This window comes from Rana temporaria, chromosome 3 (genome assembly GCF_905171775.1).
Source record: "Rana temporaria chromosome 3, aRanTem1.1, whole genome shotgun sequence".
NCBI classification, from domain to species: domain Eukaryota; kingdom Metazoa; phylum Chordata; class Amphibia; order Anura; family Ranidae; genus Rana; species Rana temporaria.
In genome coordinates, this window is record NC_053491.1 from 5,461,054 (window position 1) to 5,474,625 (window position 13,572).

Here is a 13,572-nt window from a genome sequence, read left to right on the forward strand (position 1 = left end):
CCCTTATGCTACGCCCATGAGGCTTTGGCATCCATTTTTGTAAGGAAGTGGGGGGGGGGGGCTGGCAGTGCCTCATCAGGAGGCGGCTGGCTGAACCCAGAAGAGACAGCCACCACCCCATGATGTCACAAATGAAGATGGAGGCGTGGCACCTGAGCGGTGGGAGTGGAGAAGTGGATCACTGCCACACAATGCTGAATCTGCTGGGTGGGTGAGTATCAGAATTGGGGACAACAAAGTATCAGGTAAGTGAGAATTTAGAAACAATTAAATGGGAGGAGGGAGGGAGTTTCTCTTTAAAGAGGATCTCCAGACTTGCACTTACCTGTCCTGGGATCCAGCACTGTCCTCAGCTGGGCCAGCTCTTTTCCAGTGTTTGTTCTAATTGTTCTCTTCGTTCTTCTCTAGCTCTCTCATCACCTCCTTCCACGCCCGCCTCCAGGACTTTTCCAGAGCCTCTCTAATCCTCTGGAACTCCTTACCCCAATCTGTCTGTCTTTCTCCTTCTCTGTTAGCTTTTAGATGATCCCTGAAAACCTCCTCTTCAGAGAAGCCTCTCCTACCCACACCTAACAACTGTACCTTCATTTTCTCCATCTGATCATCCCCCACAGTTATTACCCTTTGTCCCACTGGACCCACCCTTCTAGATTGTAATCTCTAAGGATCAGGGCCCTCTGATCCCTCCTGTATTGAATTGTATTGTAACTGTACTGTCTTCCCTGATGTTGTAAAGCGCTGCGCAAACTGTTGGCGCTCTATAAATCCTGTATAATAATAATAATAAATGGAGCTTGTCGGGAAAGGAAAATTGCAGTAAGTATTTGATGTTCAATTTTCCATTTTCCTGACGGCTCCATGTCAGCCTCCCACTGGCGATCAACTAGATCAGGGGTCTCCAAACTTTCTAAACAAAGGGCCAGTCTACTGTCCTTCAGACTTTAGGAGGGCCAGATTACGGCCATTGGGAGTAAAACATGTCCAGTAGGAGTAAATAATACCATATCTTTGGTGTCAGTGGGGGGACTAGTGCCCCATTGTTGGTGCCAATAGAAAAAATTGCACCCTTTTGCCAGTGCCAGTTGGATGAATAGTGTCCCATTGGTGGTTTTAGCAACAAGAATGATTCCCCATTGTTGGTGTCAGTGGATCGAATAGTGCCCTAAGGGCCGGATAAAGGCAAGCATAGGGCCACATCTGGCCCCAGGGCCACAGTTTGGAGACCCCTGAACTAGATAAACCAGGGTGGTGTCACCCTTTGGAACAGCTGTGCATTTAGCAGGGCATCAAGCCTATTTCTGTAAAGTGGGGTCTGCACCTGGGGAGAAACAGGTGGTTAGCCACAAGATTATTGCAGCCAGGTAAGGGGAGCTGCTTGGTCCTGTGTTCTGATGAGAAATTACCCCCCTGTCGAATAATGCCCTCCTGTACTGTGCAGGCGCAGCGCTTGCGCAGTACGGAGCACAACGGAGCCACCGAAAGTCTCCGCACATGAACAGCTATTGATCAGCTGTACACGGCGCCTGCGCAATGAAGACGACATTGTGCCGCACGCTCCCGATGCTCATGCAACTCTGCAAGGGGCGGGTGTATTATTCATTGAACTCTGCAAGGGGTGGATGCCTACAGCAGGGTTTGACAAATTTGCTTGGAATCTAGGAGCCAGCTAAAAAAGTTAGGAGCCAGAAAACGCACCCCGTCCCGACGAGCTTGCGCGCAGAAGCGAACACATACGTGAGCAGCGCCCGCATATGTAAACGGTGTTCAAACCACACATGTGAGGTATCACCGCGATCGGTAGAGCGAGAGCAATAATTCTAGCCCTGGACCTCCTCTGTAACTCAAAACATGCAACCTGTAGATTTTTTTAAACGTCGCCTATGAAGATTTTAAAGGGTAAAAGTTTGTCGGCATTCCACGAGCGGACGCAATTTTGAAGCGTGACATGTTGGGTATGAATTTACTCGGCGTAACATTATCTTTCATAATATTAAAAAAAGATGGGGATAACTTTACTGTTGTCTTATTTTTTAATTAAAAAGTGTAATTTTTTCCCAAAAAAGTGCGCTTGTAAGACCGCTGCGCAAATATGGCGTGACAGAAAGTATTGCAACGATCGCCATTTTATCCTCTGGGGTGTTAGGATAAAAAAATATATATAATGTTTGGGGGTTCTAATTAGACGGAAGAAGGTGGCAGTGAAAAATAGTGAAAAATGACATTAGACTTGCTGTTTAACTTGTAATGCTTAACTTGTAATACCAACGGCCACCACCAGATGGCGCCAGCTCACACATCTGGTGGTAATAACTTGTAATACCAACGGCTCACCACCAGATGGCGCCAGCTCACACATCTGGTGGTAATAACTTGTAATACCAACGGCTCACCACCAGATGGCACCAGCTTACAAAAAAAAAAAAAAATCTTTGCCCACTTTCCAAGCCAAGTCGCCAGGACACCATTTCTAGTCGCCATGGCGACCTGGCGCTGATACGATGGGGGTGGCACGCCCCGCCAACACGTGTAGTTTATTGAGAAATACACCCCCAACCTATCAGCTCTGCCCATCATTCCAAAATACGGCCTCTTCTTTAGGCACCCGCCCCTCACACGCTTCAATCAATAATACATCCGCCCCTTTGAGGAATCCACCCCCATCGTATCAGCTCTGCCCATCATGATACAATACGACCTCCTCTGTGGGCATGCGCCCCTTGCAGAGTTCAATCAATAATATACCCGCCCCTTGCAGAGTTGCATGAGCATCGGAAGCGCGCGGCAGCGCCACGTGGCACAATGTCGTCTTCATTGCGCAGGCGCAGTGTACAGCTGATCATCTCCGTTGTGCTCCGTACTGCGCAAGCGATGCGCCTGCGCGGTACAGGGCGGGCATTATTCGACGGGGGACCTTTGTCATCACAACACCTGCGAGGTGAGGATAAAAAGCAAGAAACGCCGGCCTGGGAGAGGGAGACACATTTCTGAGTTAGGTCCTGCAGGTGGGGGTATGGGCGGGGCATACCCAGTGGTAGACTGACATGGAGCTCGTCAGGAAATATGAGTTTATGAGGTTTGCAAATCACGGCATTTCTGTTTTTATGTAGATTTTACACAGAGCCGCCCCAATGGAATTGGGGGTGTACAATTTTATGCTTAATGGGGTTTGTGTTTGTCTCCTAGTTCCATCCAGATCTCGCGGAAGGGCTGGCACATGCTCCTCAATCTCTGCTTCCACATCGCCATGACCTCAGCCGTGTTTGCTGGAGGAATTACACTCAGCGGATATGTGATTGTGTGCCAGGCTGTAAGTCTTCTTATTACAATGAGGCTTTGATAATGGACAACTGTTGCATTGTACTGTATAACATTCAGGTAAATGACTCAAGCACAGGGAACAGTAAAGGAGGGACTAAATACCCTCCCAGCAGCCAGCATCAGGTGGAGAATGATTACTGGGATCTGCTGGCTGCCACAGTGCCACCTGCAGGTGATTCAGGTCCTGACAGGGGGGAATTACATTTCCTCTCGAACCCTTGTTTTAAACTTTTAGTTGGTATTGACAACAACTTGACTCTCTTTAGTTTTCTTAGCTGAAGCTTCCCTCAGTCAGTTCTACTGAATATATATAAATGTAACACATTTCTAAACATAAGTATTGGGTGACCTTCAATGTTGGTAAAGAATCCACCCAGTGGTTGATGGAATCAATACAGGGCCCCTGGGCAAGAACAGCTTTTGCCCCTTCCTCCATTCATCATAGGCTCCATTCACATTTGTACGACTCCAAAGTTGTACTGACTTTGGAGTGCAGCTTTGATACCATTTTAATGCAACCTCGGATCGGGGGAACTTGGATACGACTTTGGCTTTGACCAGTGATAATGGACAACTGTTGCATTGTACTGTATAACATTCAGGTAAATGACTCAAGCACAGGGAACAGTAGAGGAGGGACTAAATACCCTCCCAGCAGCCAGCATCAGGTGGAGAATGATTGCAGGGATCTGCCGGCTGCCACAGTGCCACCTCTAGGTGATCCAGGTCCTGACAGGGGGAATTAAATTTCCTCTCGAACCCTGGTTTTAAACTATTAGTTGGTATTGACAAAAACTTCACACTCTTTAGTTTTCTTAGCTGAAGCTTCCCTCACTCAGTTCTACTGAATACATGTAAATGTAAAAGTATTGGATGACGTTCAATGTTGGTAAAGAATCCATCCAGTGGTTGATGGAATCAATACAGGGCCCCTGGGGCAAGAACAGCTTTTGCCCCTTCCTCCATAGGCTCCATTCACACTTGTACCAACTTTGGAGTGCAGCTTTGATACCATTTTAATGCAACCTCGGATCGGGGCAACTTAGATACGACTTTGGCTATGACCAGTGATAATGGACAACTGTTGCATTGTACAGTATAACATTCAGGTACGACTTTAATGCGACTTTTGAGGGTTGACATTGAAATCTATGGCCCTCAAGTTGCGTGAAAGTTGGACCAAAGTGCACTATATTGTCAAAAGTATTGGAACGCCTGCCTTTACACGCACATGAACTTTAATGGCATCCCAGTCTTAGTCCGTAGGGTTCAATATTGAGTTGGCCCACCCTTTGCAGCTATAACAGCTTCACCTCTTCTGGGAAGGCCATCCACAAGGTTTAGGAGTCTATTGGTGATATAGGACATACACTATATTGCCAAAAGTATTGGGACGCCGGCCTTTACACGCACATGAACTTTAATGGCATCCCAGTCTTAGTCCGTAGGGTTCAATATTGAGTTGGCCCCGACCTTTGCAGCTATACCAGCTTCAACTCTTCTGGGAAGGCTGTCCACAAGGTTTAGGAGGGTGTCTATGGGAATGTTTAACACATTCATTTCCACACATATGAAAATATAGCCTTTCTCAGATTGTAGAAACGGGTCCCTAAGAGCCAGAGGGCATTTGTATAAGTATTATATGCCCTGACCTATGTACTGCATAAAGTTCTGACCTGAAGGACTTGTCACCAGACTCTTGTGTTTGCTCTCAGGTCAGCGTCATCCTGCATTACTCATCACTGTCCACCCTCCTATGGATGGTCCTAAAGGCCAGAGTCATCTATAGGGAGCTGACCCATAAGCCTCAGCCCCAGCAGGAAGGAGAGGCCGTCCAGACCCCCAATAGACCTATGCTCAGGTAAGCAGCCACCTTGGCCTCCTATGGCTTCATCTCCTTAACTTCTGATCTATACAGGTATAGGAGCGCCCCATGACGTGTCTAGTTCTGGATGTTCTGATGCTTTCCTCAGTGATGCTTCTTTTTTTCTTAAACCCCTTTTCATGATTTATGAATGCAGATTTAATAAAACCGGAGCACATTTGTAAAGCAATTTAACCCCTTCAATACCGGGGCTTTAATACCCACCTCCGTACCGCGCCTATTCTGGCACTTCTCTCCTACATGTACAAATCATCATTCTTTTGCTAGAAAATGACTCAGAACCCCCCAAACATTATAAATGTTTTTTTAGCAGACACCCTAGGGAATAAAATGGCGGTCATTGAAACTTTTTATCTTGCACGGTATTTGCGCAATAATTTTTCAAACGCCTTTTTTTTTGGAAAGAAAGTGGTTTCATGAATTAAAAAAATAACAAAACAGTAAAGTTAGCCCAATTTTTTTGTAAAATATGAAAGATGATGTTACGCCGAGTAAATAGATACCTAACATGTCACGCTTTAAAATTGCGCACATTCATGGAATGGCGCCAAACTTTGTTACTTAAAAATCTCCATAGGCGACGCTTTAATTTTTTTTTACAGGTTGCCAGTTTAGAGTTACAGAGGAGGTCTAGGGCTACAATTGTTGCACACGCTCTAACGCACGCGGCGACACCTCACATGTGGGGTTTGAATGACGTTTACATACGTGGGCGGGACTTACGTGTGCGTTCGCTTCTGAGCGCGAGCTACCGGGGGACAGGGGCGTTTTAATTTTTAATTATTTATTTTTTATTTTACGTATTTATTTATTTTTGACCCTTTTTTTTTTTTACATTTTTTTTTTTCAATCTCTTTTATTCCTATTACAAGGAATGTAAACATCCCTTGTAATAGGAATAGTGTGTGACAGGCCCTCTTTATGGAGAGAGGCGGGGTCAATAAGACCTCCCCCTCCCCCCACATCTCTCCTCCAGGCTGGAAAGCATGAGATTGTGAAAAAAAAAATCACAGATCTCATGCTTACTAGCCGCAATCGCGGTTTGTTTACTTACGGGTACCCGTGCGTGACGTCATCACATCGCGCCCGGGCCTCCGACGGTCATAGAGATGACTGGTGACCATCTGGTCATCAGTCATCTCTACGCTTCCCTTTCGGCGCACAGCGATCATCTCTCCGGGCCCCCGATGGCACAGGAGAGCCCGGAGAAGTACCGGATGGCGGTGGGAGGGGGGATGTCCCCTCCCGCCTATAAGAACGATCAAGCTGCGGAACCGCCGCTATGATCATTCTTATGATGCGCAGGATCGCCGCCGGAATAAAATGATATCTGAATAATGCCTCTAGGTGCAGGCATCATTCAGATATCACCGCACAAAGTACAGGACGTCATATGACGTCCACCCGTGATAAGAGATCCCCTTTGTGGACGTCACATGACGGTGTGCGGTATTGAAGTGGTTAAGGGTTACGTTCCCTCTAGCGTTCTGTAGAATTGTTACATTCCCTCTAGTGTTCTGCAGAATTGTTACATTCCCTCTAGTGTTCTCCAAAATTGTTACATTCCCTCTAGTGTTCTCCAGAATTGTTACATTCCCTCTAAAGTTTTCTAGAATTGTTACATTTCCTCTAGGGTTTTCTAGAATTGTTACATTCCCTCTAGTGTTCTGCAGAATTGTTACATTCCCTCTAGTGTTCTCCAAAATTGTTACATTCCCTCTAGTGTTCTCCAGAATTGTTACATTCCCTCTAAAGTTTTCTAGAATTGTTACATTTCCTCTAGCATTCTCTAGAATTGTTACATTCCCTCTAGAGTATTCTAGAATTGTTACATTCCCTCTAGCATTGTTACATTCTCTCTATCATTCTCTAGAATTGTTACATTCCCTCTAGCATTGTTACATACCCTCTATCATTCTCTAGAATTGTTACATTCCCTCTATCATTCTCTAGAAGTGTTACATTCCCTCTATCATTCTCTAGAATTGTTACATTCCCTCTATCATTCTCTAGAATTGTTACATTCCCTCTATCATTCTCTAGAAGTGTTACATTCCCTCTAGAGAGAATGTAACAATTCTGCAGAACACTAGAGGCAATGTAACAATTTTAGAGAACTCTAGAGGGAATGTAGCAATTGGGAAAACTCTAGAGGGAATGTAACAATTCTAGAGACCGCTAGAGGGAATGTAATAATTCTAGAGAATGCTAAAGGGAATGTACTAATTTTAGAGAACTCTAGAGGGAATGTAGCAATTCTAGAAAACTCTAGAGTGTTACATTCCCTCTAGCATTCTCTAGAATTGTTACATTCCCTCTAGCGTTCTCTGGAAGTGCTAAATTGTATCTCTTGTTAAAAAGACAAATACAGGGTGGGCCATTTATATGGATACACCAAAAACAAAAGTTGGATTCAAAATGTCCGACTTCAAAATGGCCGCCATGGTCATCCCCCATCTTGAAAAGTCCCCCCCCCCCTTACATATACTAATGTGCCACAAACAGGAAGTGAATATCACCAACCACTCCCGTTTTATTAAGGCGTATCCATATAAATGGCCCACCCTGTATATTGCTTATGCTCTTGAGCTCCATCTAGTGGTCACAATGCTCTTTCCTCATCTTCATAGTGTGTCTCTTGTGTCCTTTACAGTTTTTACCTGATTGCTGGAGGAATTCCGCTCATCATTTGTGGGATCACCGCGGCCGTGAACATCAACAACTACAGGGACAACAGTCCTTAGTAAGTTTCCTGTCACTTGAGAAGCAGATTTACAAAGTGTGTGCTTTCTATACACTAACGTGTGCTTTCCTCTCTCTCAGCTGCTGCTTGGTATGGAGGCCGAGTCTTGCCGCGTTTTACGTTCCGGCGGCCATCATCCTCCTGATCACCTGGATCTACTTCCTCTGTGCCGGGATCAATCTGAAGCGTCAGCCTGTGGAGCAGAAGGATCTGGGAGAAGCCAATGATGTTCAGCAGTCACAGACCGGAATCAGCCACCTCCTGAGCGACTCGACCTCCATCTCCGTCACCATCAACTCAGCAGCCCCACCGGACGTGGACACCGTCTACTCCTTGGCGGTGCAGTTCTGGTCGCTGGTCATCGTCCACGTCTTGTACGTCATCCTCTGGATTTTCGGAGCCTTTGCCGTGTCACAAATTTGGTATCTGAATATAATATTCAGTTGCCTCTATGGAGTGACGGCCGTGGCCCTGGGGCTGTTTATTTTCGTTCACCATTGCGTACGCCGCCAGGACGTTCAGCGTTCTTGCTGCCCAATGTACGCCGAAACCGCGCCGATTCAAGCCTACGTGCAAACCAGTTCTCCCGTAGATGACACGCCTCCGGTTTTTATTGGGTGCAACCCCGATGCGACGCACTCCGTCAAGTCGTCGTCTTCCCCAAGCAACAGCAGCAACTCCAACACGGGGCCTTGCAAAATCACGAACTTGCAGGTGGCTCAGAACCAAGCCGAAAGCTGCCCGCCCAAGCCAGCCAGCTGCGAAGACGGCGAGCCCGCCAACAACAAATGCGCGACGGCCCAAAGCCGCTACACCAACAACCTGCACAATCGCAGAAACCATAAAAGCAGAACTAAGCAGTACCGGGAAGGGAAGCACCACCGGTTAAAGGTGCTCCGCGGACCCTCTTCGGACTTGCCTTCCAGCGAGAGCGGCAGCGTCCACAACAGTCACTCCGAGAGCTATCATAGTAAGAATAGCCCCTTAAACAACGGCAGGACTGAGGTGGCAGCCAGGGACCCAGAGGGGGCCATCACCCAATCCGAAGGGAGCGACAGCAGCGGGCACCAGGCTCAGGACTTTGCCAAAGCGCAGCGGAAAAGCGCCAGCCGAGACAATCTCAAACAAGCCAACAGCATGGAAAGGGAGACCAAACGGAGGTCCTTTCCCCTTAATACGGGCAACCAAAATGGTGTTCTAAAGGGTAGCAAGTATGACATCAATCTGGCTACTACGGAGAGCCCCACCGCCATGAAAACGGGACTCTGGAAGAGTGAAACTACTGTGTAGTTGATGTTTAAGTACAGCTGGCATGCGCCATATACCATGATGACCCAGATGCCAACAAATGATAAGAATACGGAGCTCTCCCCAGCCATAGGATGATCGATCGGTTGGTGGAAATGGCCGAGACCCTCAACAGTACCTGGAATATCAGTGTATTGTACGATTGTGTACTGAACGCATGATGATTGCAGCATTGTGCAAGAGAATCGAACTGAGGATTGGCGTTATGAAGTGTGTGTCTCAGCAGGAGACGTCTTGAAGGACCTTGGAATTGATCCATCTTATGATCCGTCTTGGAACAAGGCGCACTTGGTGAGGACGGCGGTCACCTGGCCTTATCATGTGACTCGTGTCGTTGAACACTCGTTATAATCCTGATGCTGTTTTCCTGAACTCCTTCAGTACCAAAAAAAAAAAAACTAAACAGCCTGAGCTTCGTTTTCCTAAATCAGGTGACGAAACGCGCCTCAGGCGGTCTGTTTCTAATCTGACACACACGTGCCTTATAAGCTTGTCTGTTTTCCACATTAAGCACTTTTTTTTTTTTTTAAGGAATTTCTAGTCCAAGGAATTTGTGGAATCATGCACTTATCCAGAACTTTCCCATCACTCCATCCCATTAAAACTTTTCCTCCACACTATCCCCACCACCCCCACCACCACCACCACCAACCACCACCAGCATCCCCACCACCACTAGCATCCCCACCACCACCAGCATCCCCACCACCACCATCATCCCCACCCCCACCACCACCACCAGCATCCCCACCACCACCATCCCCACCACCACCACCAGCACCCCCACCACCACTAGCATCCCCACCACCACCAGCATCCCCACCACCACCATCATCCCCACTACCACCACCATCATCACCACCACCAGCATCCCCACCACCACCACCATCATCCCCACCATCACCACCACCATCCCCACCACCACCACCACCATCACCACCACCATTATCCCCACCACCACCACCAGCATCCCCACCACCACCACCATCACCACCACCATTATCCCCACCACCACCACCAGCATCCCCACCACCACCAGAATCCCCACCACCATCACCACCAGCATCCCCACCACCATCACCACCACCTGCTTCTTCTATAAACTCATACTTGACTTTCATGTGTCTTTAGAGGATTAATGTGTTCTGTCCGTTTTCTATAATGTTGAACAGCTGACTGCTTTGTCAAGGCAGATCCTCAGAATTAGAGTACCAGTAAAACCTTGGTTTGAGAGTGACTTGGTTTGAGAGCGTTTTGCAAGAGAAGCTAAATTTTAAAATACATTTTGACTTGATATACAAGCGATGTCTTGATATAAGAGTAGCGTCATGTCACAACTGAGTATAAAAGAGAAGAGAGGAGCCTCTAAGTGTAGCAATATGATTACATTTAATGAAGGTACAACATTTAGCAACTTATTGCTACACTTAGAGGCGCCTCTCTTCTCTTTTATACTCTGGAGCTCCTGCTGGGTTTTGCCCCTAATCCCCTTGCGGAGGATTCCATTGGTGGATGGACATTTTATGGTCACACAACCAATCACATCGCTATAATCTTTTTATATGGACTATAAACTGAAGGACTTATGAATAAATGGTTGCGGAACGAATCATCTGAGATTCCATTATTTCTTATGGGGAAATTCGCTTTGATATACAAGTGCTTTGGATTACAAGCATGTTTCCGGGAATGAATTATACTCGCAATCCGAGGTTTTACTGTACTTGGTACTGTCAATAGCGATCGTCTTGCTTTTGACCCACAAAGTTCAGTATTTTTTATTTTTAGTTTTTTTTTTTACAATTTTTTTACATCATGAGGACAATCGCAGCAGACTATTATTTGACATCATGACGACAATCGCAGAAATCTATTTTTTATTTTATTTTTAAAATTTTATATCATGACGACAATCACAGCAAACAATTTTTTTTTTTTTTTTTTTTTACATTATGACGACAATCGCAGCAAACAATTTTTAATTTTTTTTTTTTTTTTTTACATCATGATGACAATCGCAGCAAAAAAAATGTATTTTTTTTTTTTTTACATCATGATGACAATCGCAGCAAACAATTTTAATTTTTTTATTTTACATCATGACGACAATCGCAGCAAACAATTTGTTTTATTTTATTTTTTTACATCATGATGACAATCGCAGCAAACTAATTTTTATTTTTTTCATGAAGTTGACTTTTTGCATGGTATATATATATGTGATAATGTATTTTTTAAATTTATTATTTCAGAGGGAAAAAAAAATGTCTATTTTTCAAATATGTAATTCTATTGTATATTGTATAGAGACAGATCGGGGGTCTCTTTTTTCAGAGACCTGTGTAAATTTTCCATATCAGTATTAAGGCCCATACACACCATCTGACTTTTTGACAACAAACCTCCAACGGACCTGTTTTTGCAGGGAAAAAAAATCCGACCGTGTGTGCGCTCCATCAGACAAACGTTTTTCGGTTGAGACAAATGTTCACTGTGCAAACAGACAAACTTTCCGGGAAAAAAACGTCTGGTGGTGAAAAATCCGATCGTGTGTACACAAGTTCAAAGTACAAACACGCATGCTCAGAACCAATGCTAAAGATCAACCAGCAATAGCAGAAGTTGCCCAAAGGGTGGCACTAAAGAGCAGAAAAACCATGTTACTACGTCAATTACGTCACTACGTCCGTGTTGGCTGAAGAAGTACTGCCATGTGTATTCATACCAAGTTCACAGCCAACGCCCTTGGTTGGAAGTAAACAGGTGCAACTCGTTTAGTTCCGAATTAGTTTTAACAAATTTTGACAAATTCCTTAATTCCGAAATTACCGAATTACTACATTTTTTCATTTACGAATTTTCGGATTTCTGAAATTTCTAATTTTCGAATTCCGAGTTTTTGAATTTCCAAAATTTCGGAAATTGGAAAATTTCGGAAATTGGAAAATTTCGGAAATTGGAAAATTTCGGAAATTGGAAAATTTTCCAATTTAGAATTTTCTAATGTCCGATTTTCGCATTTTTGAATTTCCGAAATTTCGAATTTCCGAATTTTTGAATTCCGAATTTCGAAAATTTCGGAAATTGGAAAATTTCGGAAATTGGAAAATTTCGGAAATTGGAAAATTTAGAATTTTCGAATTTTCGATTTTCGAATTTTTTACATTTTCGAATTTCGGAAATTTAGAATTTCCGAATTTTTGAATTTTGGAAATTTAGAATTTCCGAATTTTTGAATTTCGGAAATTTTGAAATTCCGGAACTTAGAGATTTCGGAATTTCAAAATTTTCGGAAATTTGAATTCCGATTTTTCGAATTTTTGAAATTTTCCAATTTCCCGAATTTAGAATTTTAGAATTTAGAGATTTTGGAAATTCGGAAATCTTGGATATTCGGAAATTGGAAAATTTCGGAAATTGGAAAATTTCGGAAATTGGAAAATTTCGGAAATTAAATTGGAAAATTTCGGAAATTGGAAAATTTCGGAAATTGGAAAATTTCCTAATTTCGAATTTTTGATTGTTTTGGAATTTCCGAAATTTTCCAATTACCGAAATTTTCCAATTTTAGAAATTCTGGAATTTCGAGATTTCAGAATTTCTGGAATTTCGAGATTTCAGAATTTCTGGAATTTCGAGATTTCAGAATTTCTGGAATTTCGAGATTTCAGAAATTCTGGAATTTCGAGATTTCAGGAATTCTGGAATTTCGAGATTTCAGAAATTCTGGAATTTCGAGATTTCAGGAATTCAAAATTTCGGAAATTGGAAAATGTTCTAATTTTCCGATTTTCGATTTTTTGGAATTCTGGAATTGAGAATTGAGATTTCGGAAATTCAAAATTTCGGAAATTGGAAAATTTCCTAATTTTCCAATTTTCGACTTTTTTAAATGTTCCAATTTCCGAAATTTGGAATTTTAGAATTTCCGAAATTCTAAATTTTGGAAATTCGAGATTTCGGAGATTCAAAATTTTGGAAAATTCAAAATTCTGGAAATTGGAAAATTCGAAATTCCAAAATTCTGAATTTGAATATCGGAAAAACGAAAATTAAGAATTCGAAAATTAAGAATTCCCCAAAAAAGCTAAAAACAAATAAAACGAAAATGAACAATTTTTTTGGCAGTGCACTTGTCTAGTTGGAAGTCGAATGGCGTGTATAAGGCTTATGTAACCTTTTTATGTCAATGCATGGAAGTGCATCTTTAGTTTGTATACCATATAAGAAATGTGTCGTGTTATTCATGGGATTTCGGAGGGATGATCGTGTAAATGTGAAACGATTGATGTTGTTGGATTCCCAGAAATGGTTATTT

The 13,572-nt window shown here is 43.7% G+C and overlaps 1 protein-coding gene across 1 annotated transcript in view; it reads left to right on the plus strand.

Moving 5' to 3' along the window:
- ADGRA2 (adhesion G protein-coupled receptor A2) overlaps positions 1 to 9,916 on the plus strand; it is a 258,205-nt gene extending 248,289 nt beyond the window's left edge. Inside the window, exons 16-19 of the mRNA XM_040342182.1 lie at positions 3,184 to 3,307; positions 5,034 to 5,179; positions 7,857 to 7,946; positions 8,027 to 9,916. Coding sequence (XP_040198116.1) covers positions 3,184 to 3,307; positions 5,034 to 5,179; positions 7,857 to 7,946; positions 8,027 to 9,236 — 1,570 coding nt within the window. The 3' untranslated portion in view covers positions 9,237 to 9,916. The remainder of the gene's footprint in view (positions 1 to 3,183; positions 3,308 to 5,033; positions 5,180 to 7,856; positions 7,947 to 8,026) is intronic.
- The last annotated feature ends 3,656 nt before the right edge of the window (positions 9,917 to 13,572 follow it).